General features: G+C 42.1%; 1 protein-coding gene across 2 annotated transcripts in view; it reads left to right on the plus strand.

The window, feature by feature from the left end:
* The window catches only part of GAD1 (glutamate decarboxylase 1), a 40,204-nt gene extending 16,879 nt beyond the window's left edge, over window positions 1-23,325 (plus strand). For both annotated transcript variants that reach the window (XM_032880431.1, XM_032880432.1), the window contains 12 exons: window positions 850-940; window positions 8,202-8,314; window positions 9,516-9,631; window positions 9,716-9,795; window positions 10,019-10,073; window positions 11,362-11,478; window positions 12,602-12,666; window positions 16,246-16,324; window positions 17,451-17,600; window positions 19,907-20,014; window positions 21,013-21,102; window positions 21,874-23,325. In XM_032880431.1, coding sequence (XP_032736322.1) covers window positions 850-940; window positions 8,202-8,314; window positions 9,516-9,631; window positions 9,716-9,795; window positions 10,019-10,073; window positions 11,362-11,478; window positions 12,602-12,666; window positions 16,246-16,324; window positions 17,451-17,600; window positions 19,907-20,014; window positions 21,013-21,102; window positions 21,874-22,047 — 1,238 coding nt within the window. In that variant the 3' untranslated portion in view covers window positions 22,048-23,325. The remainder of the gene's footprint in view (window positions 1-849; window positions 941-8,201; window positions 8,315-9,515; window positions 9,632-9,715; window positions 9,796-10,018; window positions 10,074-11,361; window positions 11,479-12,601; window positions 12,667-16,245; window positions 16,325-17,450; window positions 17,601-19,906; window positions 20,015-21,012; window positions 21,103-21,873) is intronic.
* The last annotated feature ends 3,092 nt before the right edge of the window (window positions 23,326-26,417 follow it).

Consider the following 26,417-nt stretch of genomic DNA (forward strand, 5'->3'; position numbering starts at 1 on the left):
TTCTCTGTCACACACCCCTAGATAATCTATTGCATTGACACCTTGTGACAGCCTAGCCAAGCCTGCTGATGTGGGATCGAGTTTTCCTGTGAACGCCAAGTTGGCCAAAACTTTGCTGAGAACAAAGCCCATTAAAGCATACTCTGTGTTGCAAAGGCTTTTAGAGTTGTAAAGTAGTAACAATTATTTTACCAACAACTTGATGCGTAAAGGAGCCTATATTTGCCTCTGTTTCACAGAGGAAGTGCCGGGTCATCTCAGCAATAAATTTAGTTTAATGGTCACCTGACTGTAGGGGCAAAAGATGCCAATGCTTGACATCATATTTGAGTGACACGGAGATTCAGAGATGGCATGCCCCCAGCATCAGCAATAGCCTGGCACTTTCCGCAGGCTTGGTTTGGTCCACAGAGCCACAGGCCCTCTCTGAGGCCTGCAGGCTCTCCTCCATCAGTTAATGTTGACCCACTTGATCTTGAATCCTTGAAATGTTAAATTACAAGTTGAAATATTTATAAATAAAACTAGGAACACCACATCCTGATTTGTAATTTCAAAAATTATTATGACAGAGAAGTTCATCTGAAAATCAACAAATTAGATACCGGAAAGATTATTAGTGTCATGACATAGGATTTTTTTTCTTTAACTTAAAAAACATTCTGCTTCAGAAGCATAAGTTGGGGACCCTCAGTAATGCTAAAGGCTAGTATAGCATGGGTCAACCTGCCCTTCCTTCCGTTAGACTCTTAGGATGGAGGCACGATCTCTATGGCCAGACTTTTGCTTTGGAGACAGCTTGAAAAATGTGGGTTTGCCTTGATGCTTGCCTCTTATTCATCTCCCCAGGTCATCCTCGATTTTTCAACCAGCTCTCCACTGGATTGGATATCATTGGTTTAGCTGGTGAATGGCTGACATCGACTGCTAATACCAATATGTAAGTTCCACATATTATCTTCATATAAGCAACCATGATATGTGATTATGGCTTGTTGCTTTAAAAGTCCACTTCCAATGGTTCTATAATAATTTTATTACAATTGTCTTGGTCCTCTTGTCTCTTAAAATCTTTCAGTTTATCACAATTCTGATTTAATAATAAACACTTCATAAGCTATTTTCAATGAATAATGCAATTTAATAAGAGCACAGTTGTAAGAAAGAATAATTCCAGCTTTCAGGATTTAATGTGAAATTTCATGTTAAAAGAAAAACAAGGCTGAGACAAAGTGAAAGTTGTGTAAAGCTTTATTCTATGCCAAGCATTAGAAGTCAGACTGACCGGCCAGGGCCACCTCCGAAGACAGCGTCTCTTAATGATGGATCTTAAAGAGGTCACGATTTGGAATATGATCTTGGTCTGTTTTCCTTCTAAGCACATTTGTCCTCATCATTTAGGGCGTATTTCCTTCACAGTTAAAGCTGCCAGAGAGCCACAAACTAATTTGATCAACCTATTGCTTACCTAAAAATTCTAAAACAAAATTCAGCTGGTAGTGATACATACTCCTTTCAAGGGAACTCATTGTTTTTCGGAATTTAAAATTTTTTCCATACTTGTTTGAGTCAGCAAAGCCTTCATTTGTTTCCAATTTCTTATAAATTTATATGAAAGTGACTCTAAGGCCCTGGGGTACAAGTACTTCTTGGGTAGAGTCTTGTGATAGTCCCACAGTTTCCTCTACACACACATGCCCTATTTGGAGACAAGGACAGGTTACAAGTTGATGGAGGGTCGTTATAGCCTACTGAGTACTGTCTTTTCTCTCAACACTGCGATAATGTTTTAGCACTACCTACACACCCAGCTCATGGAACCACTTTCTACTAAAGTATCCAAGGGAAAATAATCGAACAAGTTTCTAACAATATTTTTTTAAATAGCTACATAAGAATTATATGGTTTGTAGTTACTGTGGAAATACTTAGAAAATAATCATCCACTTTTTAAGTTCATGGTAAAGTAGATTTGAAAAACGAATTTAGGTGAAAGAGGGTATTGCTGAAAATGAGAAATTCCATTTGACATCAAGATTGAATGTAAGTTATTAAAGTTCCAGGTATTCTGTTTTTCTTAAACAAACTGCTACCAGCCACAAAACCTGAAAAGTCACTTTAATATTATACATTGGGTTGCCTGGGTCACACATTTGAGGAAGCATCCAACTCTTGGTGTCGACTCAGGTTGTGATCTCAGGGTCATGAGATCAAGCCCCAAGACTCTCTCTCCGTCTCTCTCTACCCTCTACCTCCCCCTCCCATGCTCTCCTTCCCTCTCTCAAATAAATAAATACATCTTTTTAAAAAATTATACATTGATACGTGTGTGTGCCAAAGCTATTTAATGCTGTGACTCAAAATATCTAACTCCATTCAGAAAAGTTTCTGTTGGGGCATCTGGGTGGCTCAGTTGGTTAAGCATCTGCCTTTGGCTGAGGTCCTGATCCCAGGGTCCTGGGACTGAGCCCTGCTTCCTGCAATTGAGCTGGTGTCCAGCTCCCTGCTCAGTGGGGTGCCTCCCTCTCCCTCTGTCCCCCCGGGTTGTGCTCTCGCTTTCTCTCACTCTCTCTCTCTGTACCTGAAATAAATACATAAAATCTTAGAAAGAAAGAAAGAAAGATAGGTAGGTTGGTTTATATTAACTAAGGATTCCTGTTTTGTTTGCTAATTTAAAACAACAATGACAAATTTTTAAAAAGCAAATGTGACAAGTGAAGCCTTTAGTGCTAAAAGACACAAAAGATTAAATTGATGGAAAACAAAAATGATTTTCATGCTCCCTGTTTGCTAGTCATGGTTAACTTCACGGAGTGTCTGTGTTGGAGCACTGAGGTTATGAAGAGCCAAGAGGAATTGGGGTCAAAGATGCAGTTGCTTATATGGCCTCCTCTAACAAAAAACAAAACAAAACAAAACAAAACAAAAACTTGCCTTTACAACCTTCACTCTGGCATGATTTGTGAGATAAAAATATATCAGCAAGCCCAGACTAATAATGTACTAATTATAACTTGAAAAAAGACACTAATGCTTAATTGGAACATCTCACACTAAGGAACAATTTTAAATTGGGAAGTACAACTTTTGAAAAACATAACTGTTTGGAAAGTAAATGAGAAAAATAGAGTGAAAGGTATATATCCATTAAAGCCCAAGTACTCCTATTAACATAGGCTCTGAATTCACCCCGCGTCCGTATGTGTGTTTTCTGTGGGATTCTCAGCTGCAATTCCCTAGTACATGTAGCCCAATCTCAAGGTAAATAAAAGGAACCCACTCTTTTGAACCGTTCCTGACCAGATATTCTCCTAAAAGGTTTTGCTTCAATCAGAGAGATCTCACAAATTCTCCTTTTTGTGTGTGTTCATAAAATCAAGTCCCTTACTCTCTCCTTACCTCAGCTCAGCCATGAAACACTAAAATATGTCCCAGCCATCTGAGGTCAAGGCCAGTCCAACTAAATGGCACATAGTAATTGCAGCTGTACTGAACACAGTGGATATTTATAAAATATGACCCGAATCCCGCAGATCAATAGAGAAGGTTATTTAAAATAGTGAAATAGTTTCTGTCAGTTCTAGAGACAAGGCACTGTCTGAAGAAGTAATAACTATTATCTAGAAATTGTTCTAAGTCCGTTCCCCCAGAACATCATGAAATGTGGCGGCACTGTCAGAAGCTGATGCAGAAATTTGCTCCCCTGGGAAAGTTCCCTCTCCGACTGGGTTGGTGTTAAAAATAAACCTGGGAAAGAATGACAAAAGGAGGAGGAGTTAATTAGTAATATACTCCTGTTGATGACCTGCACTGTTGTTGCATTTCGGTGCACTGCTAATAGTAAGAACTATAGTCCTCGGTATAGTCTTTCAAAAACGAATGACCCAGTCTCCCAATTCAAGTGGCAAAGTTATAAGGGATGGGACTGCTCACAGAAAATAGAAAGAACGGTGGTGTTCATGCTTTCACACCTGCCTGTGCATATAGCTTTGAGGTCTTTTCTTCCAGGCAAGGACCCAGTGAAGACCCAAAGAATACCTCACAGGTCTGTAGCTTCCTGTGGCATGCCCAGTTCTTCTCTTCCAAAACGGGGCTCCTGAGCACAACCGTGCAGGCTGAACAGCGCCCAAGTGCGAACAACAGCCTTCCCTCAAGCACCTGATGACAATACATAATCTTAATGGCAAGATCTAGCACAGCCCTTTGTTATGAGGTTATGGTTTCAAGTATCCCGTGCTTTATTTTCATAGAAATTACACGGGAGAAATTTTCTGTGGGAGTCATCAGTCACTTTGTACTGGTAGGCAGGTTGTTAGAGAGGAATCTGTAGCAAGCCGGTCTCGTTTGTCACAGAAAAGCAGCTGGGAGGTAAAAAGGCTCGGAATTCTGACTCTGAAACATACTGAGATCTTAAAGCTGATCGCTGGATTCCTTTGAGCCTCAGTTCCTTCTTCAGAAAATGGGAGATAATAATATCCATCCTACAGAGTGGCTCTGAAGACTGGAGAAGGTGCCAGCCTTAATTGCCCAGTGTATGCAAGGAGCAGTGAACACACCTAATAGAGGCAGCCACTACATAGGTCACTGTCACCATTTGAGATGGCTCCCAGCTCTTTTGTTTCTGTCTCTCATCATCTCTGGACACCAGAGGGGCTCACTAAGTTTCCCCTCAGATATGTTATCTTTTAAGGTGAAGATGGGCCATCTGCCACATCTGTAAGAAGGAAAAATCTAGGAGGAGTGTGAAGTTAGAGAGTCCACATAGAAAATTGTTTATTTCTCTCATTAAAGAAGCTCCCAGTTTGACAGTCACTAGCGACCCAGGTTCCTTGTGACTTTCTAATCCATACTGTAGCAAGTGGCTCTCTCATATTCAGAATCACCTCATGGTGCAGACTGGCTGCTAGAGCTCTAGCCATTACTTATGTGTTCCCGAATTAGGATTGAGAAAGAGAGGGAGGGAGGGAGGGAGGGAGGGGAGAGAGGGAGATGGAGGAAAGAAAGAAGAGGAGGGAGGGAGGGCAAGCAGTCAAAAGGGGAACACACTCTTGCCTTCTAAGAAACCTTTTCAGAAGCTCCACATAACATTTCCCATAGCATTTCTCTGGCCAGAACTTAGTCCCATGGCCATACCTAGGGAGACTAGAAAATGTAGTCTTTGAGCTAGGTGAATTGCAACCCTGAATGAAATTGAATGAAGTAAGGGAACATTGATACTGGTTAGCAACGAGCAGACTCTGCCACAAGAGAAATAGAACTTCTTAACAATTTGCCTTAGTTTGAAGTGAATCCCACTAAGAAGTGGAATTGAACCACTACAAAGGGGCAGACTCACTACCCTACTCAGAACAGAGAAAGTCTCGGAACTCTCCTTTAGTGTCCTTCATGATCTTCACCATCCTGTTTTGAATGCTTACTTCCAATCCCATGTTCTTAATTTCACCCCACAGCCTTTTGCAGTTTTAGCTTCTTGTTCTCTGATTCTGAAATGTCATCTTGTACTCTGACTTTAGCATCTAACCAGCTTCTTTTGAATCCATATTTGACCTTTGATCTCTTGGCTTTATTTGCTTTTATCTGTCATTTAGGAAAGGGGTACCTAACTTAGAGTCCATGCTGCAAGGGGAGAATCTCCTATAATACAAAAATGATGTCCTTATCTTCATTTTCTTCCTGGAGAGAGGGACAGTAGCTTTCCTAGGATTTCTAGAGGCTTCCATGACCCCAGTTAAGAACCACAACTCTAGGGTAAACTTCACGCATTGGGTATAGGCAGACTCCCTGTTGTTAATATGGTCCAGGATGGGAAGGCACGATCAGAGAAGTGTCAGGAACAGGGAACACTATGTTAGTCCATTTGTCAGGCTTGGCTGAGGATCAGCAGCCTTAGACCGTTCTATCAGCTTCAGGAAGAGCATTTTAGGACTAGAGTCGTGAATCAGCATAAGCTTGGTGTTAGCTGTGGGATAACTGTTCCTTCAGGTCCCAGGAGGAACTGTCAAAAAAGGATGCAGCAAGGCCAAGAAACAGATGCTGGATTCATCCTAGTACGCTTCCTCCTTTAGGTTGGGAATGATGTCTTATAACATCTTTGTCTCCTCAGTGTGTAAGATGCTACCCAGCAGAGAATAACTACTCAATATGTATTTATTGAACAAAACTGAAAGACAAGTTTAGGAACTGGGTACCTGGCACAGAAAAGGAAACTGGAACAGATGAGATCAAATGGTCTCATGATCAAACTCTCTGAACTCTTCCTTCTAATCCTGAGAGTAATGGCCATGTTCCCAGTCCTTAGGTAGAATCACTAATTCATGTAAACGTGGGACCTAAATTAATTTAAATCACGAAGTGGACCAACCCCTGGCCTTCAGTGCCATCATTTCTCCTTTCTCCATGTGGTTCCTGCCTGGCCATCTAACACTGATTTGACTTCAGCTCAGTTTTCATCTAATCCTGGATAAGGTTCTGATATTATGGTGTGTGATTCCATTTGTTCCTTGACTTTTGCCAGAAAGCCTTCTCACCTGGTGTCATGAAATTCCAGCACACATACTGCTGCCAGTACCTCTCCACCACACAAACATTTTTGCCATTCCAACATTTCCAAAAACCAGTGGCACTATTGATACCACATATGTTCAAGAATGTTTGGAAGCACATCATGAGTTTTCCTCTTGGGTACACTCAACAGCACAGGCTAAACCAGGAATCCTTCTCTTCTTCTTCCTTTATCAGGCCATCAGACATGAGGGAGTGTTGGTTGCTACGGTGATGGGGCTCAGAGCAGAACCAAAGCATGATTGTGACCTCCAGAGGTGATGGTAACGGAACACATGATTTCCAAGGGTCTTCCTCCTAAATTTCAAGGGTCTTCCCAAGGAAAATGGACATATTCTTTTTGGAAACCAAATTCTTCTACCAACAGATATATCCTGAGGGTCCTCCAGGATCTCTTTGTCCTCTTTTACCACCAAGTGATTAATTTGTTGCTTCCCCCCCCTTGATTAAAACTTAGTAGCTTCACCTGTGTCTTATTGTACAATTGTTATCTCATCCTTGCAAATAGCTTTTCTAAATCATTAAACCAGCAAGAATTCCCATTAGTCCTCAGGACTGGCATTCAGCCCAAACCCCCTAATCAATGATAAAGTCTCCACATATCACTTGGTGGAGTCAATCTAGGAGTCTCTCTTCAGCAAGCATGGTCCGAGCTGAGCCCACAGGCTCTAACGCTTAAGGAGACCAAGCAAAAAGCAGAAAGACAAAGAGCCCCAGGGTCAGTAAAAATCTTTTTGTTTTCTGACCTAATTTTCTATGGATGGACCTTCTCTGATTTCTCTTAATCCCTATCCTTGGTACCACAATCTTGTTTCAGTGACTAGTCTACTTGACTGTGCTTCCATTCTTAATTGCATTGAGAAGAGTATGGCTTGTTACTTCCAAATCAGTTTGTTAGAAGACAAAGAAAGCTAGCCTACCAGGATATCTGAGAGCCTACAGTTAGCTGTGGATGCCAGTTGACTATCTTCTTATTATTTATAATTGGTAATTAGAAAATCATCACTTATAATTATTCTTAATGGATATTGACTTCAGAGAAATATAGAAACATAGCTGTCCTTGGGGATTATCAGTAGAAAAACCACGTAGATAATTATATTGAGATCTTTAAAACCTGGGTCAATATTTCCAATTAGATTCACAGTTAGATTTCAGATGTTTACATTGTTTTTAAAAAGATAGATTTTGGCTCTGAGTTTTATAGATTCTACAAGTATGAAACTGGCCATCAGTTTCCGTTAGTGGCAAACCAATTTTAAGTAGAACTTAGAATACATTTTTTCAATTAGTATTTGCATCATCTTAGATCTTAGGGGTGAAGGAGACCCAGGAAAGTCATTTTCTTTCCTTCTATTTCTCTGGGTGGACCACATCTAAGACATTCCATTCAGATAAAAATCTATTTTGTTGATAAGAAAGCACAGAGCAGGAACTTCCACCACCTCTCTAGGTAACCCAAGCTGGTTTCTGGCATTTTATGATTGGTGCCTTACTGCATTTCCAGGAAATAAATGTTTGAGAGGTTTTGAATACACCTTTTTTTAGAACCCAAGTACAAATACTAAACCAATCATCTGTGTTCTCCAAACATGTGGTTTGACTTCTGTATGTTCATTTTTTTCTCACCACCTATCCAGGTTTACATATGAAATTGCACCAGTATTTGTCCTCATGGAGCAAATAACACTTAAGAAGATGAGAGAGATAATTGGGTGGTCAAGTAAAGACGGTGATGGGATATTTTCTCCTGGTATGTTTCTCTTCTCTTTCCCTGACTCTCCTCAAGATTTGTAGTATAGATCCTTGGGATCCTCGAGAACACTAAACATAAAGTGAGTTCATGGAAGACCAATGACCTTAAAAAGTTTTTTTTTTTCAATTCTTCTGCCTTATCTTTGTCAGGGTAAAGTCTAGCAAGAATGCTGCGTTCTGTGTGTATTACCTAACAGAGCCTGTGCCTCACCTATAAAAACTGACAGAGGATGTGTTCAAATCATGCTAAACAACTCTAGTCTGTCAACGGCAATTTGCTTATTCTGGGGACTCAGTGAATCAACATTATCAGTTAACTAATTGATTTCAGCCAAAATAGTATATCTACTTTGAGTTTTTAGTTTAATGTAGATACAGTAAGAATCTTTAAAACAAGGACAAATATTCTTGGAGGTTAAGAAGCATTGTGGGATGGTGTTAGAGACAGCATGATTATATACAAGGGGAAGAGAAGAATAAGAATGACAATTGTCCGGGCAATTCAAGTTGGCCATAAATTTGCCTGTTTAACTGTCAAGGAATTGATACAAAAGTGATTAGTTTGTATTGGCCAGACATACCTAGAGAGTTACCTCCATTCTCCTTGTTTAAGTAATCTTTGTGTCTAAGTAATCTCCTTGTTTAAATAATCTTTATTTAAGTAAACACAAGTTTAGTTTTATTTTAATAAACTTAGAGCTCTCCCAAATGACTCAATAACTCAGTTGAGCTGTTCTTTGAGGAGAGTATCCAGGCAATGTCACTGTTTCCTTCTGTAGGCTCCATTACTCTTGCTTTTTCTGTCTTTCTAATTCAGAGAATAGATTCATCTTTGTTCAGGAAATAGATGGAGCAGAAAGTGAAAGCAGATAAGTTGTAACTCACCTGTCTCTTTGCAGCCATTGCCGTTGCCACCTCTTATATTTCTGTCTAGGCTTCAGGTGGAATGAGCATTGGAGTACATGAATCACCTCCAGCCAAATTGCCTAGATGGCTCTGGTAATGAGAGTGACTACTCGTATTCCCAAGGCAAAGGGACCAAAGGGAAGTCCTGGCAATAGGGAAGCCAGCAAAACCTAACAGGATATTGTCCCTCCCCTTTCTGCCTCCGTTGCCTCTTAAGACACTAGCTCAGTCTTTATTATTAGAAACAATAATAATGGAGCTTCATACCTCCCAATGTATCTGCTTGCTCCTAGGGGGAGCTATCTCCAACATGTACAGCATCATGGCCGCTCGCTACAAGTTCTTCCCGGAAGTTAAGACAAAGGGCATGGCAGCCGTTCCCAGACTGGTCCTCTTCACCTCAGAACATGTGAGTTGGATGATCTTGCTTGTGGCTTATGGTGTTTTACAAGGGCCTGTCTCATCTCTAACCCCAACCCTCTGTTTGTTGCAGAGTCACTATTCCATCAAGAAGGCTGGAGCTGCACTTGGCTTTGGAACCGACAACGTGATTTTGATAAAATGCAATGAAAGGTAGGGAGGGGAGAGTAAACATTAGGTTCTTGACGTATTGAATGTGTTCATCTGTTAAATCTGTTTTATTGTGCTTAAGCACTGACTCAGTACAGTATGCCAAGCTGCTAATGGTCTGTTGAAAATATCCAATTAAATTACTTTTTGCTGCTGCTAAAGTTTTTTTCATGTGCAATCTCATTGATTCTTCATTTTAATTTCTCTTCCCTTTTAATAATTACAGGGGGAAGATAATACCAGCTGATCTAGAGGCAAAAATTCTTGATGCCAAGCAAAAGGTATGTACTCTGTGGTGCACCTAAACTCTGGTGAATACAAAGTTTTAAAAATATCTTCTTTCTGTCCTAGATAATAAAAGTCTGATAATATGAGAGGGAATTTTAATTGTGTTTCTTAAAATTATAATCTCAGATATTTGCTTATTTCCAATTTGAGATGATTTCACTTTAAAGCTGTGTCTATACATTGTCATTTTTTTTAAATGAGAAATTCAGTCTTAATTAAGCCACTTGTCCTATCTTTACTTTGCCAAGTGATTAGTTTGATGTACTTCAATAAATCCACTACCCAAGCATCAAGAAAATACAGCCTAATTGAGCTTCTTATTTGCTGCTTGTTAGGTATAATCTCATTTTAACAAATACCATTTTAGCTTAGGCTTCTGTTTAGCAGAGTGCTTCTATGCCTTGGCAGATGGCCCATGGTACTCGGTGAATCCAGCCTCAATAAATTCTATTAAACAATACGAAACAAATACATCTCACAGATGAGATGTAACCACGATGCAGTCCCAGGTAGCTATCCGGCATTTACCAACTCGTTGTTTTGGTTACATCCTCAAACCTCATTCTCTAGCTTAACTGTTTGCTGGTCAGTAGAGGAGATGGATGGAAATGTCACTAGGACCGAACAAGGGGCTTGGGAGGAACTGAGCTTGAAAAAAAACCTAGGACTCATAGATTCCCCCAAGCCTGTCTTCACCCTATTATTCTAGTTACCCATGTGTTTCTTGTTCACATGAACATTTTACTGTGTCCACTATTCGTGAACGTTCCGGCTTCCATCTTGTTTTAAATAAGCAAACAATGCTTCAGGATCATTGTTACATCAATACACTTAGAGTAACACAGCTTCTAAAATGTATAGTACCCAGACAATGTTCAGAGCTCCCTGCCCATCACTCCAAACACTTAGGATTCCTCTTTCCTGCTTGCCATAGAACTTACCGCCATCGAACATACTGTGTATTTTGCTTCTTGAATTTTGTTTGTTGTCTGTCACTCCCCACTAGGATGTTAACTCCATGAGGACAGAAGTCTCCATCTGTTGCTCTCACTGCTCTATTCCTCCACAGCTCTGAAACAGGGCCTGGCATGTAAATGTCACTCAAAAACTATTTGTTGAATGAATGAGTCGATGGCCCAACAAAATTCTCCCAAATACCGTACCTGACAGCACAGCCACCTTGCTGATCTCTGGTACAGAGGAAGGCTCCTGCAGTTCTTCTACTGCATGTGGACGGGGGAGGATGGAAAGTCTCATCTCCCTGTCTCTCTTCCTTTGTAGGGGTTTATTCCTCTTTATGTCAACGCAACTGCCGGCACGACGGTGTACGGAGCTTTTGACCCCATACAGGAGATTGCGGATATATGTGAGAAATACAACTTATGGCTCCATGTCGACGTAAGTGCTGTAACTCACAGAGCAGCCAGTGTGTTGTGGGGGTGGAAATGCTCTGCTTTACCATTTGCTGCCAGCTCCTCCCCATGCCCCAGCTGGCCCTCTGTCCCCATCCCAGTCAGCTCGCCCTCCTGTGGCCTCCAGCCCACCATTCATGACGGCACACACTACAGGCCTGGACATCTGCTAGGACTCATCCTTCGCCTGCCACTGTCTTCTGTGGTCCTCGTGAGAGTTCGGTCCCCCTCACCCTTCCAGGAAGTTTTTGTCTAGATAAATGGTTACAGAGGGAAGTATAGCTGGTTTCAGAGGGAAAAATGTATCAGCTCCAATGGGTGGAGAGTAGCCATGAATCTAGACACTCAGCTGCCTGCTTTCCGTCCAGCCATCTATGACAATTTTCAAAAAACCCATGCATCTGGTACGTGTAGGAAAAATAGGCCCTATAAAAAAGGTGTTATCAACTGAGAGATTTAGTCCCCAAATTTCCCAGGAACATAAATGGTACATTTTCCACATGGGAGATTGGGTGTATTTTCTCCTTTTTCTCTCTCCATTCTCTTATGGATATAAGTTCTCACAACCGGACAGGTGGGTAATGTGCCCGACTGTTGAGCCCATGACCAACAAAGGCTGTTGTGTCATGTGGTGTCCCAAGCTGTTCCATAAACAGGCATCAAGGTACCCACCAAAATGTCTCGCTGTTGGGGGACCTCCAAACCCAACAGAGCTGTTGTTTTCTGAGTTTTTTCCAGGAGCCCTTAGAACTCTACCCCAGGGAGAATCAGATGGCAGGCTCCAGTCTGTTGGGTCATTTCCAGAGCCACGGTGGCTTCCTTAACACAGGACTCTGGGCCTTTGGGTCTCGGCACCAGAGGCTCAGACCCAATTTACCCGCATCATTCGCACAGCCCCTGTGAGGTTAACCTGGAGGGAGTTTTAGAAGAGACAAATGATAATTACAACTGCCACTGGCTGAACAATCAATGTGGATTCCTTTTGTCAAACAAACTCATGCTTGTCACCATTTACGTTCTCTCTCATAGTTTATTAGCCATGTGGAGTGATTGGTTTGCGATTCTTCAATGTCACTGCCCCCCTCCCCCTCCTGTCTCTGTCCTCACAGGCTGCCTGGGGCGGCGGGCTGCTCATGTCCAGGAAGCACCGCCACAAACTCAGTGGCATAGAAAGGTAAGGGCCTGAGCTCAGGGCCGCCCTCCGTCCAGGCCTTTCATCCGCGGCCACCCAGGCTGTGCCACCCCATCCGCGGATGGTCCCTCCCTGAGTCCCAATGTCTTACACCCATCGGACTACATCCACCTGTTCAGTAGGCAGTTACTGAGGAATTACTGTATGCTAGGCACTGGGAAATCAAAAATGATTCCCGGTCAGATGAGTCCTCAGTGAGTTCACCATTGAGAAAGAGAAAGACAAGCGAACGGTGACAACACAACGTGGTGAACACAACGACAGACGTGATTGCTGCGTCGTCAGCTGGTCAAGAAGAGAACGTAAGCTGTGCAGGGATCTCGAGGTTAAAGGAGGGTATTTGTCAAGAGCACAGAAAGGGGCTTGGATTCAGTACGCTCTTCTCTGTCATTAAATTTACTGCTGAGAATGGAGTAGTTCTAACTAATTTCGTTGATCTACCTCAGTTGATTGGTTGATCTAACTAATTTGGCTCACCATTGAAGTTCAGTGGCGGCGGGGGGAGGGGTCCTACTTTTTACTTTTTCTTCCCCAGGAACTGAGCCATTTCTGCACAGGCTCCCAAACTGACCCCCTGCCCCCACCACCTTTTTCCCTGTTCTTCTCAGTCACTGAGTTTACTTGGTTGGTGGTCAAAGCCTTTGGCATGTTTGGATCTTGCACCCATTGCAAATCGCGGTCCCCTCTCCTGTCACCTACAGTGGCTGAAGAGGCAAAGAAGATTACCCAGAGGAGCACTGAGGCATCAAAGCTCATCTGGCCTTTTCCCAATTCACTCACTGATGCCAGGACATCCCCCCTCAGCCTAGGAGAACCAGGCCCCTACCCTGCCAGCTAGAATTAAAACCATTTCTTGTGTTCACTTGCTAACCTGGCACGTTTTGTGTCAGGAACAGAAGCTTCTAATCGGAGACAATGCAGTCATGAGTGAAACATGATTTTAACCTGACTCCAACAATTTGATCCAAACTCACCTCAATCCATGTATTCATTCAGCAAATATTTACTGAGCACCTGTCATGAGCCGGCAGATGTGGATGTGAATACTCGGTCACCCACCTTCAGTCCAGCCATCTGTGAGACTTTTCTTTAAAAAAATGGGTATCTGGCACACGTAGGAAAAATAAGGCTGGATCTAGAAGGTGTTATCAACTGGGAGATTTACCTTCCTGAAGCTTATTGTCCAGTGAGCTAGATGTTCATAAATAAGGAGATATTTAGTCTGTCTCGTAGTAAAGAAAAATGAAGCAGGGTTAGGTAACAGTGAAGACAAAGGCATGCCATTTGAGATGGGGTAGTCAGAGGCCTTTTTTTTTTCTTAAGATTCTATATATTTATTTGAGAGAGATAGAGAGAGAAAGCATGACACAGGGATGGTCAGAGGGAGAAACAGTCTCCCCATTGAGCAGGGATCCCCTGCGTGGGACTCGATCCTGGGATTCCAGGATCACCACCTGAGCCAAATGCAGTTGCTCACCAGACTGAGACACACAGGTGCCCGGTCAGAGGCCTTCCTGAGAATGTGACATTTCAATGGATATAGGGATAAAGGGAGACAGGAAGCCAGGATACTTAAAAGAGTATTCCAGATGGTGGAAGGGCAAGTACGAAGGCCCTGGGGTAGGTCTGTTCTTGGCAAGTTGGAGGACCATCCAAGAGGCCAGTGGGGCTGGAGCAAAGTAGAAAGAGGTGAGAGCAAACTGAGGTAGAGAGGTGAATGGGGAGAGGGGAAAACTACACAGCAGCTTCTCTCATAACGAGGACTCTGGCTCGAGTTTCAGTTATCTCTACTATGCCTCTTCCCTTCTGGTTCAGTTCTGGAAGGCCAGTGTCAAGGTGAATGGGACTGACTTGAGTAGGACTGACTCATGGAAGCATAATTACATGACCCTATGACTTAAAAAATAATATACTAAATGTAGATGAACCAATCCAACTGTACTTTAGATTTATCAGGCAATTTCCATTTTCTGCCTTTGAATCCAGGAAAACCTGAAACATTTTGCACAGATTTTTCTAACATTTTAAAGCACATATGTCTTCTAAAAGAAACTGAATCCATATCATGTCTTGTTACTTTACCTTTGGAACAGCAAAGAACTCTTCACTTCAGACCTCTAAGTTCAAAAACCCATTTAAGACATTTTATGAGATCTAAATGAAGTTTCTTAATGACTCAGTGAATGATAGCTATGAGAAAATGGATTAAATCCACTACCTTTTAAAGATGGCCTGACACTGATGACCAAACATTTAGTCACCTTTTTAAAGAGTTCCTCACAGGTCTCTTTCACAAAGATTATTGTACTATGTCCAAAGGGGAAAAGTACTTCAGGACTTACCTCTTCTTGAAACATAGTACTTACCCTATCACCACCTAGACACTAAATTATTCTCCATCTAACAGACCTCAGCAAGATGAAGAGGTTCAACATTCACAGCAAGGATTTAGCTCTAGGGAGAACACAGGCAGTATAATTCAGAGCCAGTTGCTGGGTCTGGGGAAAGCCTCCTTCTCGGGTATGAAAGTGCAGAGCCCAGTGCTGGGCCAGGCTGTTCGGAAGGAGTCTGTAAACCACTGAAGATTACCCCATTTCAGTCACTGGGCACGCGACTCAGTGGTCTCTGTGATGGCTCAGCCAGTGTGCTGCTTAACCCGTCATTGTGTCTGAACGACTGATATGGTTGCTAGGAAACCATGCTTGTTCAGCCATCATGGCAGCCTACACTGGCAACATTGTGTTCATTTGGCTCATAAATAATGTTGCTAAGGAGTCAAAATCTAGAGTTATCCAAGTGAGCCCTGCTTTTAGGGGTCCCTCTTCACACTACCTCATAAGCAGGTAGGTCAGCATCGCCAGCCCATTTTATTAATAAGAACAGGAAGGCAGAGGGAAGCCAGGGTCTGTTGCCTAGAGGGAGGCAGGCTGGCGGAAGGGTTATGAGCACCGGCTCTGTAGTCTGGCTCCTGGACTTGACTCCACCGGACTTGACTCTCGGCTCAGGCACTCGGCCCAGCTGTTTGACTTTGGGTGACGCATTTAACCCTTTCATGCCTCAGTTTCTCCATGTAAAAGAGAGGGAGTGAGAGTCCCTACATCAGAGCGTTATTGTGAGGATTAGATATTCCAGGCATATCTATGAGCCTTTTGTATGTATCTACTCATTTATCCTTTGTTAACCTCTGGGAAGTAGACACTATTGTCCCCATTTCACCGATGGGAACACTGAGGCTCAGGGGAGTTAGGTTCCTTGCCCAAACTGGCAAATGTCAGAGCCAGGATTCAGTAAAGCTCTTGGAATAGTAGGACATACAATAAACACTCTTCATAAATGAGAGCTATTCTTAACAGCAATTATTTAGAAGAGCCAGTCAGCAACATAAGGCCCTGAGACTACCCACAAAATATTAGTTTGCTATTTGGTTAGCCTACCCGGGGGACAAGGCAGCGGCAGCACATACCACTGCAGTTGTAATGGGTGGCGTTTTCCTCAAGAGGACGGGTGCCTCCTGCTGACTCCTGCACCTTCTCCTCAGAGTGTATCATGTGCTTCTTTCAGGGCCAACTCAGTCACCTGGAACCCTCACAAGATGATGGGCGTGCTCCTGCAGTGCTCTGCCATTCTTGTCAAGGAAAAGGTCTGTACCGCCTCCAAAGAGGAGCTGGCAGCCTCGGTGCCCTTTACAAGGCGCAAGAAGGAAAAAGTGTGGTTTTGTTCGGTTTGGGTTTTGTTTTGTTGGTTTGTTTTTTAACTGTACTTGACAAACACACAAGATTGCCAGCCCTGTTGAAACGACAGGGCCGTTCTTCCCTGCCCTTGTGCCTCCAGGAGAGCCAGCGAGTGCCTCCTCTTGGCTTTGCCCTCTACTGCCCTTCCTACTGCTCAGCGCTCAGGGCCCTGCCAATGATGGAAACTGTAAGGGCATCATTTCATTGCCCATCCCTCCATGCTTGTACGAGCAAACGTGAGAGCCATCGGGTGGGTGACCCCCTCTCACCTTAGTCCATAGAAGTGCTCCCCGGAACATACCACAAGTTCTTTCCGTGAATCTGCGGTCCCAAGAGCTGAAGTAAATTAGGCAGAACAACATCTACAAATGTCAACTTAGGACAACAAGGAATGTTGACTAAAAAGCGTCTGGAAATAAGTTAGTTCTTAAAGTGTCTAATAATAGGACCCTGCTTTCAAAAGCATTGTTGTACCAGTAAAATGTGGATACACTGAAGCATTCCAAAAATTGATCTCCAGCTTGTAGGAACCAGAACCTGCCCAGGCTTTTTACGACGTTCCTAATAACGTCTGTTAACATTACAGGAGATCCTGGAAAAGACTAGACTTTGGGGATGGGGTCACTTGGGGGAGGAAAATTCTTCACAACATGAGACCGTACCACCCACTGCAGGGAATTCATATCCCCAACCCTTGTCCACTGAATACCGCAGTACGTCCCAGTCTTGGAAACAAGCCGAAACACCCCACACATTTCTAAATGTCCCCTAGAGGGGACAGTGGGTCCCTTCTTGTAAGCATCAGAGACTAAAAAAGTCATTTTCTAATCAGAGGGATAGAGAGAAGGGGGAAAAGTTTTTCCAAGGGTGGTTTTCGAGAAAGATACCAGAACAAACGCAAGGCCTTATAAAGACATTAGAAGAAAGGTTGCATGGGATCCCAAGTCCCTCCTTCCCCTACCAACCCCGTTTCAAAGCCATTCCCATCTCTGACCTACGAATACAGATGCAAGCTTGTCTTGATTTTCATGATAGGGTATACTCCAAGGATGCAACCAGATGTGTGCCGGCTACCTTTTCCAGCCAGACAAGCAGTATGATGTCTCCTATGACACCGGGGACAAGGCGATCCAGTGTGGCCGCCACGTGGACATTTTTAAGTTCTGGCTGATGTGGAAAGCAAAGGTACGAAAGAGAGAATTCAGGACGTAGGACAGAAATGCAGTGTGCACAGGCTGGCTGGCAGAAGGGAGACAAAGATATATCACAGATAATTTAATATGTGTGTAATCAATACCTGGGTAATTGAGTTAACTGTATGTTCTTTGTTTGCAAATGAGATCACTTTATCCCTTATGTCAAAATCTACCTTCTTTTCATTCAGTCTTCTCAGTTGGAATTAACATGAAGTTTCCTTGTAACTTTCTCTTACAACAACTAAAAATTTTGCCAAGATGAGGACTTTCTCCATCGTCCTTAGGGATGCTGAAACTATTTAGTGCAGGTGTAAAGAAATTGCTGCATTATTCTATGCAGAACCCTGAAGTTCTTTATGAGGCCTCGAATCATGGGCTATATGGGACAATTTTTAGTTCTTTTTAAATAATGGCTTTCCCATCATTCATACTTTATATGCTATTCTAGAAAACTGCATACTTTATTCTGAGAAATCCTACTGTTAGACTAAGTCATGTTGCATCTGCATTCATCAATCTTTTAGGTTGCATTTATGTGTCTAGAAAAAAAACAACTAGTAGAGTAGAATCTCCCCCTAAATATGGGTGAGGGAAAGGATTGCCATTTCGATTATTTGTTTCAAAAGTATGTAATCAACTAAGGCAATTTGATTTCATAGCTTTATAGTGCGACCATTGTTTTTATTTACCGACTATAAATTAATTTTAATAATTTCCACACTTAAGATTGTGTCTACTAATACCAAAACGATGAAGTTTTCCAGCAAGACATCTAGTCAAGTGTTTTTTCTGTAGGATGGATTTGATAGATTATTAGTTTTTTTCCTTCATTAAGTCATTTTGTCTTAATATAGAAATAGTCTGATTTCTACCACAAAGTAATCATAGGTATTTTAAACATATAAGTAGCCATGAATTGCAACAAGAGAAAGAGCCCTATCTTTTAGAAATATAATGACCACATGGCCTACATCAGTAATTTACGTCTTCATTTTGCCCAACAATAAACTCTTGAACCATCTGCCAGGAGTTTGGCTCATAGTGAATTAGTGCTGAGGTGGGACCCCAGTGCGGGCTTCTTTCTCAAGTGGAAAGTGGACTGATGCCTGGGTGGCTCAGTCGGTTGAACATCTGCCTTCCACTCAAGTCATGATCCCCGGGTCCTGGGATCCAGCCCTGGAATCGGGCTCCTTGCTCAGCGGGAGGTCTGCTTCTCCTTCTCCCCTTCCCCGCTGCTCCCCCTGCTTGTGCACATGCGCACTCCTCTCTCTCTTTCTTTCTCTCTGTGTCTGACAAATAAATAAAATCTTTAAAAAGAAGAAAAATAGAAAGTGGACCGGCCAAGGTATCACATTCAGCAGTGACTACTTGGGGAGGCTCATGCTTTTGCCTGTGCTGGGCCCTGCCCTGGCCTACTGACGATCCACAGGCCAGCCTTGCGCATCTGCTCGCCTTGTTGACACCAACCCACTCGACAGTCCCCATGCTGCTGTTATTAATCAGCCTTGCTGGCTTCTGAAACTCGTGCTCAACCAGTTTGCCAAGAGCTAGAGCTATTGCAATCTCAGGACATGTACTGAGACCAGTGGTTTCCCCACCTGCCTGCCTGGCTGGCCCCAGAAAGCGATGATACTGTGTTCTGTGGAAGGTAGCCTGCCAGGGAGTATAGGGACATGCTTGGCCAGGAGTTAGGGCCAGGGAAGGTGGGTTCTAAAGTAGTATTTCACCAGCTCCTCCATGAAGAACCAGTTGTTATTGTTTTTTAACCTATCATGGACCAATACAATAAATGATGAATTGGTAGAAAAATGAAGTAAAAAACTGTGTAAAGCTTAGACATCAATTTTTCAAACTAGAGTCAGTAGACATAAAATTACTGTCAAAATGCTGTTCGAATTTCTTGCTGCTGAATCTCAATTTCTGCTCTCGTATTTGTACGGACCAGTTACAGCTTGTGGACAGCTAGCTACACTTTGAGTACCGCTCTGCTAAGGCAAACGAACAACGGGCTTCAGGTCCAGGCTGTGAGTGACTGGAAGGGAGCTAGGAGCCCTAGAGAGACCAAGTGCCCAGAGACTAGAGTGTCTTCAAAAGAGAGTAGACATGCTTCCTTTTATCGTTTGTGATGCCGTGAAGAAACTGTACTCGTTTAATTAGGTAGTTCTTCCTAACCCTCTCCAAGAATACTCTTACGCAGATTTCCAATAGACAGGGTCAGCACAGCTTCCTCAAATGCTCATCACAGGAACAAGCAACCCATCGCTAACCAACATGACTTTTCTTTTTCTAAACCAGGGCACAGTGGGATTTGAAAATCAGATCAACAAATGCTTAGAACTGGCGGAATACCTCTATGCCAAGATTAAAAACAGAGAAGAATTTGAGATGGTTTTTGATGGGGAGGTAAGTTGTCATCATGGACTTGATGCATAGCATTTCCAGAAAATCTACTGAGGGATGCTCCTGAAGCCATATTTTCCCACATTGCCAGAAGGTGCTTCTGAATTTTTATGTACTCTTCGTTTAATTCCCTCTGTGTCTAGGAACTTCTCTTTTGATAGCATTGGGAAGACTTCTGCCCTTTGCCTTTTCTAAAATGGTACAACTCTTGACCAGCCCTTTGTAGATAAGAGGACTTTACCTGGCATGCTCCTGAGTTGGTTAAGCATCCTACTCTTGATTTCCGTTCAGGTCATGACCTCAGGATTGTAAGTTTGAGCCCTGCTTTGGGCTCATGCACTGAGCATGGAGCCTGCTTAACATTCTCCCTCTCTCCTTCCCCTTCCCCACTCTTAAAAAAATTTTTTTTGTTGTTTCTGCCCTGAGTTCGTATGTACGTTGTGCACAATGAGGTACTTGTCATACTAGTATTGATTGAATGCTTGCTGTGGGTACAGCCCATGTCATGAACTGAGTTGTATAGTAGTGACCAAAAGAATAGGAGTCAGTGTTCAATAAAAGAAAATCCACTCATAAACCATGTAACACCACCTATATCGTCTAGAAAATTGGTTAGAGGAAGCAGTTCTCTGGCCAGATATGACTGGATAAACTAGGCATTGTTCCCCCTGGTATAGAAGTAACATTGTCTTCAAGGTGGACTTGGAGCCCCCCCACCCCATTTTTAAATGATTTTATTTATTTATTTGACAGAGAGAGGAAGAGAGCACAAGCAGGGGGAGCAATAGAGGGAAAGGGAGATCCCAGGACCCTGGGGTCATGACCTAAGCAGACACTTACTGACTGAGTCACTTAGGTGCCTCTTGAAGCCCTTTCTAGAAAAAAAAATTTTTTTTCTTTGGTCTGAGAGCCTTCTGCCAAATGTATATAGAGCTTTGGGAACAACTTTCTTTCAAGTACTCATAATTTTCTGGTTTGTTTGTTTGTGAAAATTTCTGCAGCCTGAGCATACAAACGTCTGTTTCTGGTATATTCCACAAAGCCTCAGGGGCATTCCGGATAGCCCTGAACGACGGGAAAAACTACACAGGGTATGGAATCTCTCCTTGTCTCATCTAACCCTGTGCAATTTCTCTAACTGGTCAGAACATCCACACTTTAATGTGTCTTTCTAATCGGGAAGAAATCAAAAATAAAGACTTGGGGTGCTAGGAAGCCATCTTGTTACATTCTTTTTGAATCTGGATTGTCCCTTTGCAGGGGGTGGGAGGGTGGGACGCAGCCCTGTCATAGGTTGCTGTATGCAGGGCAGTTGAATGATATACATATTTCTAGGAACTTCCATATTAAACTGTGTCTATTAAAATGTCTTTTACAATGTTCAAGTCCACTCTAATGCTGATTCATCCTAGTTGTTGATTTCTGCATCCATTATAGTATTTGTAGTTGTTGGTATTTGTATTGAATTTATATAATATTTCATTCATCTAACAAATACTCATTGAGCATAGTCTATGTGCCAGGTGGATCCTGGGCTCTGGATTATTCAGAAGCCTTAATTTGTGTTGCAGCATATAAGAGTTTTTTGTTTTTGTTTTTTATTTTATCATTGTTCCAGAACTGACTTTCAAAAGTCAGCCACAGAGTAGTTTCTGAGGGAATTTATGATTGGGTGGCCTCAGTCATTGGAAAGTAACCACAGAAGAGACTCAGATACAAAATGTTTGCCTTTATGCCAGTATAGATACGGAAAGTGAAAAGCATATGGCTCTATTTTTTCAACTAAGAAGTGGGTCAGATTGTTTAAAAGAGAGCAGTGTTAATACTGGTCTTGAGTTTTGTTTTATGTTTTCCATCACAAGGTTGCTCCCAAAATCAAAGCACTGATGATGGAGTCTGGCACGACCATGGTTGGCTACCAGCCTCAGGGGGACAAGGCCAACTTTTTCCGGATGGTCATCTCGAACCCAGCTGCAACACAGTCTGATATTGACTTCCTCATTGAGGAGATAGAAAGACTGGGCCAGGATCTGTAACTGCCCTCCACAGAACACGAGTTTATGGGGATTCTCTTTCCTTCTGGCTCTCTAGAACCACCTCTGTAAATGGCTAAACCCCATAGGCTATTTCACTGAGGGACAAATATAATATCTCAAGAAATATTGTTTAAAAACTTAAGCTTGTTAGAGTTCATAGGAAATACTGTTCTTTTTAAAAAGTTGCCCACTAGGAACACAGTATATATGTACAGTTATATATACCTCTCTCTATATATGTATATGTATGTGTCGTGAGTGTGGCTTGTGACAGATCACAGCATGTCTCCCACTCCCAGAGAATTAACTTTCCCTTCAGCAGTTACCGGTGGGCCAAACATGCTGCACACCAGCTTGCCCAAGAATCCCAGGAAAGATGTTTTTCAAGATGTTGTGTCATAGGGACCAAGGGACATACTGTTGGTGAGAGTTGACCTCGTTATCAGTGTTTCTCCTACCTGAGGTGATGATGAATGAGACAAAGTACCAGTAGATGACAAGAGTCACACCCTCTCCATTAGTATCCTGGTTGGGGAAAATCGTAGCTGAGTCATTGTTACAGGTGTGCTGTTGTTGTATTTTTAAGGACTAATTTGTGTAGATTGTGTATATTTCTGTTGTCTGACCTTTGGAGGGTAGGGGAAGAACACATGTAATGATTTCAATGAACTGTTTAAATTGTAGGTAAATGAGATAATTGCTTATTTATATTCAGAGATTTACCATGCTAAAGAGACGTCTTGTATTTTCTTCCCATTTGTAATGTATCTTATTTATATATCAATGCAGTAAGTTCAGGAAACTGTTTATGGTATTTATGTGCATTTGTGAGCCAAAGAAAAAAGATTAAAATTAGTGAGACTTGTATTTATATTAGAGTGCTCTTAAAATAATGATCGAAGCATAAGTTTGCTGCCTGAAAGAGAATTCTGATACTGTACATAGAATCATCTATATGGAAATCCCATGACTTCAATAACATCTGCTCTTCTATTATGCTCTCTGTCTGGCTATATGTCTGGTGTTCTCAATGCTTTTCTAGTAACTGTTGGATAGTAACTAGATCTCCTAAAATTTTGTAGTAGCTCATAACCAATCTCTGTGACTCGCTTAGCTCAAACCTAAGGCAACGTTTCCGAAGACCTTCTGAAGAGCTCCAGTGAACTGACCAGGCTCACAACTGTTTCTGAGGAAAGAAAAATTCACACTGTGCGTTTTAGAGTATGCAAGAAGAATATAAATAAATAAAAATATTCTCCATGGAGAATTTGAGCAAAATTTTCTTTTAGTTTGTGTTTCATACACAGAGCTTTCCAGCGACAGTTACATATCACCACCCAGCCCATCCCCTTTCCACTAGCTGCCTTTAGGTGATAGTCACTACCGTTCTTAAGCTGGGACTCAATGCACTGTCATAGGTGCCCAAGCCCCTGATCTGTAAAATCATTCTGACTGTAGTTAAATTAAAATTTGCAACTCAAGCCCAGAGAAAGAGAAGCCATCCCTGTTTCTCATTTTCCTATTTGCATCTTGGCATTCCATTTGTGCAGCCATTCAAAACCCGTTTTCTTCCTCTGTCACAGGCACTGTTGTAGGCACTAGGATTACAGTGATGTGCATGGCAGACAAATATTCCTTCTAATGGGGATCTTACAGTATTTGGCATCTGTAGTATCTGAATACCTCTAAGATCACAGACTCATGCTTGCTGCTGCTCATGCTTGTACGGTGGGCCCGATTCACTTTTTCAGGAAATATGTCTTAGTGCTGGATCATTAGGAAATAGGTCCTATTTTCTACATTCTATTAAGCCATAATAATACTATTTCACTCATTTGGGATACAAGGAGCTCTCTTATTCAGCACATGGAGGGATTAGATAAGAGTCCTTTGTAATTAGCATACTGACTGTACGCATGACTTGTGTAAGACCAGGTGCCCCAGGGAGATGCTCATAAAGTCACTTGATTCTTTCTGCCCCTGTTCCTTCCAGTCTCCTCTGTGGTATGATTCTTTCCATGCCCCTGTTTGAATTCAGGTCAATCCTATAGACTTACGGCCTCTCAGTTACAAGAACAGATTCATTTTAGCAATCAAATGTCCAGGTCAATGTAATAAGGGAAGACTTCAAATTTTTATACACCAGAGTTTCTCCCTTCCCTGGGTCTGGCACTGTCTTAGGCTGCAATCCTATAGTGGTAGGGGGAGAGAGGCTGGTGGTGGGACAAGGTCAGCTTCCTTTTTTACTCTTCCAGCTCATCTCTGCTCCCTAGCCACTGCATTTCCCCTAGGGATAGAGGGGTTAAAGTAAGAAAGGCACAGTTTTAGGTAGCTGATAAATTCTCATCTAGCATGAGGGCCTCTGGTCCATGAGATTTTTTTTCTCATGGGACTATTTGGGAGTGGGGGTGGGGTGGCGATTTTTCTTTTATCAAGGTAAAGTCTAAGATACAACATAATTAATTCTTTATAATATACTGTATACAGTATTCTGTGAGTTCTGATGAACCCATTCAGTCCTGTAACCACCACCACAGTCAAGATCTAGAACAGTCCACCACACCAATAAATGCCCCCTGTCCCCTTATATGCTGCACCTTTCCCAGTCCCTAATTCCTACTACTTCTGGTTTGTTTTCTGTCCCTAGAGTTGTGCCTTTCCTATCGTGTAAATGGAATCATGTAACGTGCAGCCTTTTGAGTCTGGTTTGTGTCACTTAACACAATGCATTTGAAGTTCATCCTGCCATTGTCTGCATCAGTTGCTGGTTCCTTTTATCACATAGTGTTCCATTCCTATGGATATACCAATGTGTTTCTCCATTTCGTCACAGAGGGAAATTTGGGTTGTTTGCACTTTGGGGCAAGTAAAATTAAGTCACTGTAAATGTTTGTATGCAGACTTGTGTGTGAACGTAGGTTTTCGTTTAACCTGGATAAATACCTTGGTATAGAAATGCTAAATCATACAGTACAGAGTGTGTTTAACTTTCCAAGAAGCTGCTATACTGTTTTCCCAGGTGGTTGTACTATTTTGCATTCTCACCAGCAATGTACACATTTTCTAGTTGCTCCGAATTCTCACCGATTGTTGGTATTTTCAATTTTTAAAACATTTTAGCCTTTCTTTTTTTTTTGATTATAGTTTTATTGAGATATAATTTACATGACCATTTAATTCACCATTTAACATGTACAATTCCCTGGCCTGGAGTAGATTCACAGAGATGTATATCCATTACCACAATAAATTTTAGAACATTTTCATCATCCTAAAATGAAACCTTATACCAATTAGCAGTCTCTCTTCATTCCCACACAAACACTCCCTCTACCCCCTGGAAACCACTCATCTACCTTCTGTCTACAGATCTGCGTTTTCTAGACACTTCATATAAATGAAATCACACGATCTGTGGTTTTGTGTGACTTGTTTGTTTCACTGAGCATGTTTTCAAGGTTCATCCATGCTGTAGCAGTTGTCAAAACCTCATTCCCTTTATTGCTGGATAATATTCCAGTTGGAGATAGACTACATTTTATTTGCCCATTCATCAGTTAGTGGACATTGGGGTTGTTTCCATTTTTTGGTTATTGTAAATAATACTACTATGAGCCTTTGTATACAAATTTTTATACGAGCATGTTTTCATTCTAATAGTGGTATCTTGCTGTAGTTTTAATTTGCTTTTTCATGAAACACTTTTGAAGCATCCCACTGATGCCCTCCCACCTTATCGCACATTAGGCCATCAGGGTCTCTCCTCCTGCGACCACTTAGGACTCAGACCCTCAGCTCTGAGCCCCTTGGCAATCTACCCTGTCCTAACTTTTACTGGAAGCCCTTCTCCTCAGGCAGCACTCTTTTATTTAAAATCATGACACGGAGTATATAAGGAGGGTATTTTTTTAAAAAAAAACAGGCATGTCGGGGCACGTGGGTGGCTCAGTGGGTTAAGCCTCTGCCTTTGGCTCAGGTCATGATCTCAGGGTCCTGGGATCGAGCCCCACATCAGGGCGCTCTGCTCAGCAGGGATCCTGCTTTCCTCTCTCTCTCTCTCTCTCTGCCTGCCTCTCTGCCTACTTGTGATCTCTGTCTGTCAAATGAATAAATAAAATCTTAAAAAAAATAAAATAAAAATAAAAACAGGCATGTAAAGGATAAAGAATGACAACATGATACTTGAGTACCCACTACTCAGCCAAAGAAATAGAATATTCTCAGTACCTTAGAGCTGTCCAACCTATCATGAACCCTTCCTAACAGGATGCTTCCCTTTTCCCAAGAAGTAATCACTATTCTGAATGTTGTGTTAATTACTCTCTTGTTTTTCTATATAATTTTACCACATATATATGAATCATTATTGT

This window comes from Lontra canadensis, unplaced genomic scaffold (genome assembly GCF_010015895.1).
Source record: "Lontra canadensis isolate GAN:19392208 unplaced genomic scaffold, GSC_riverotter_1.0 scaffold69, whole genome shotgun sequence".
NCBI lineage: Eukaryota > Metazoa > Chordata > Mammalia > Carnivora > Mustelidae > Lontra > Lontra canadensis.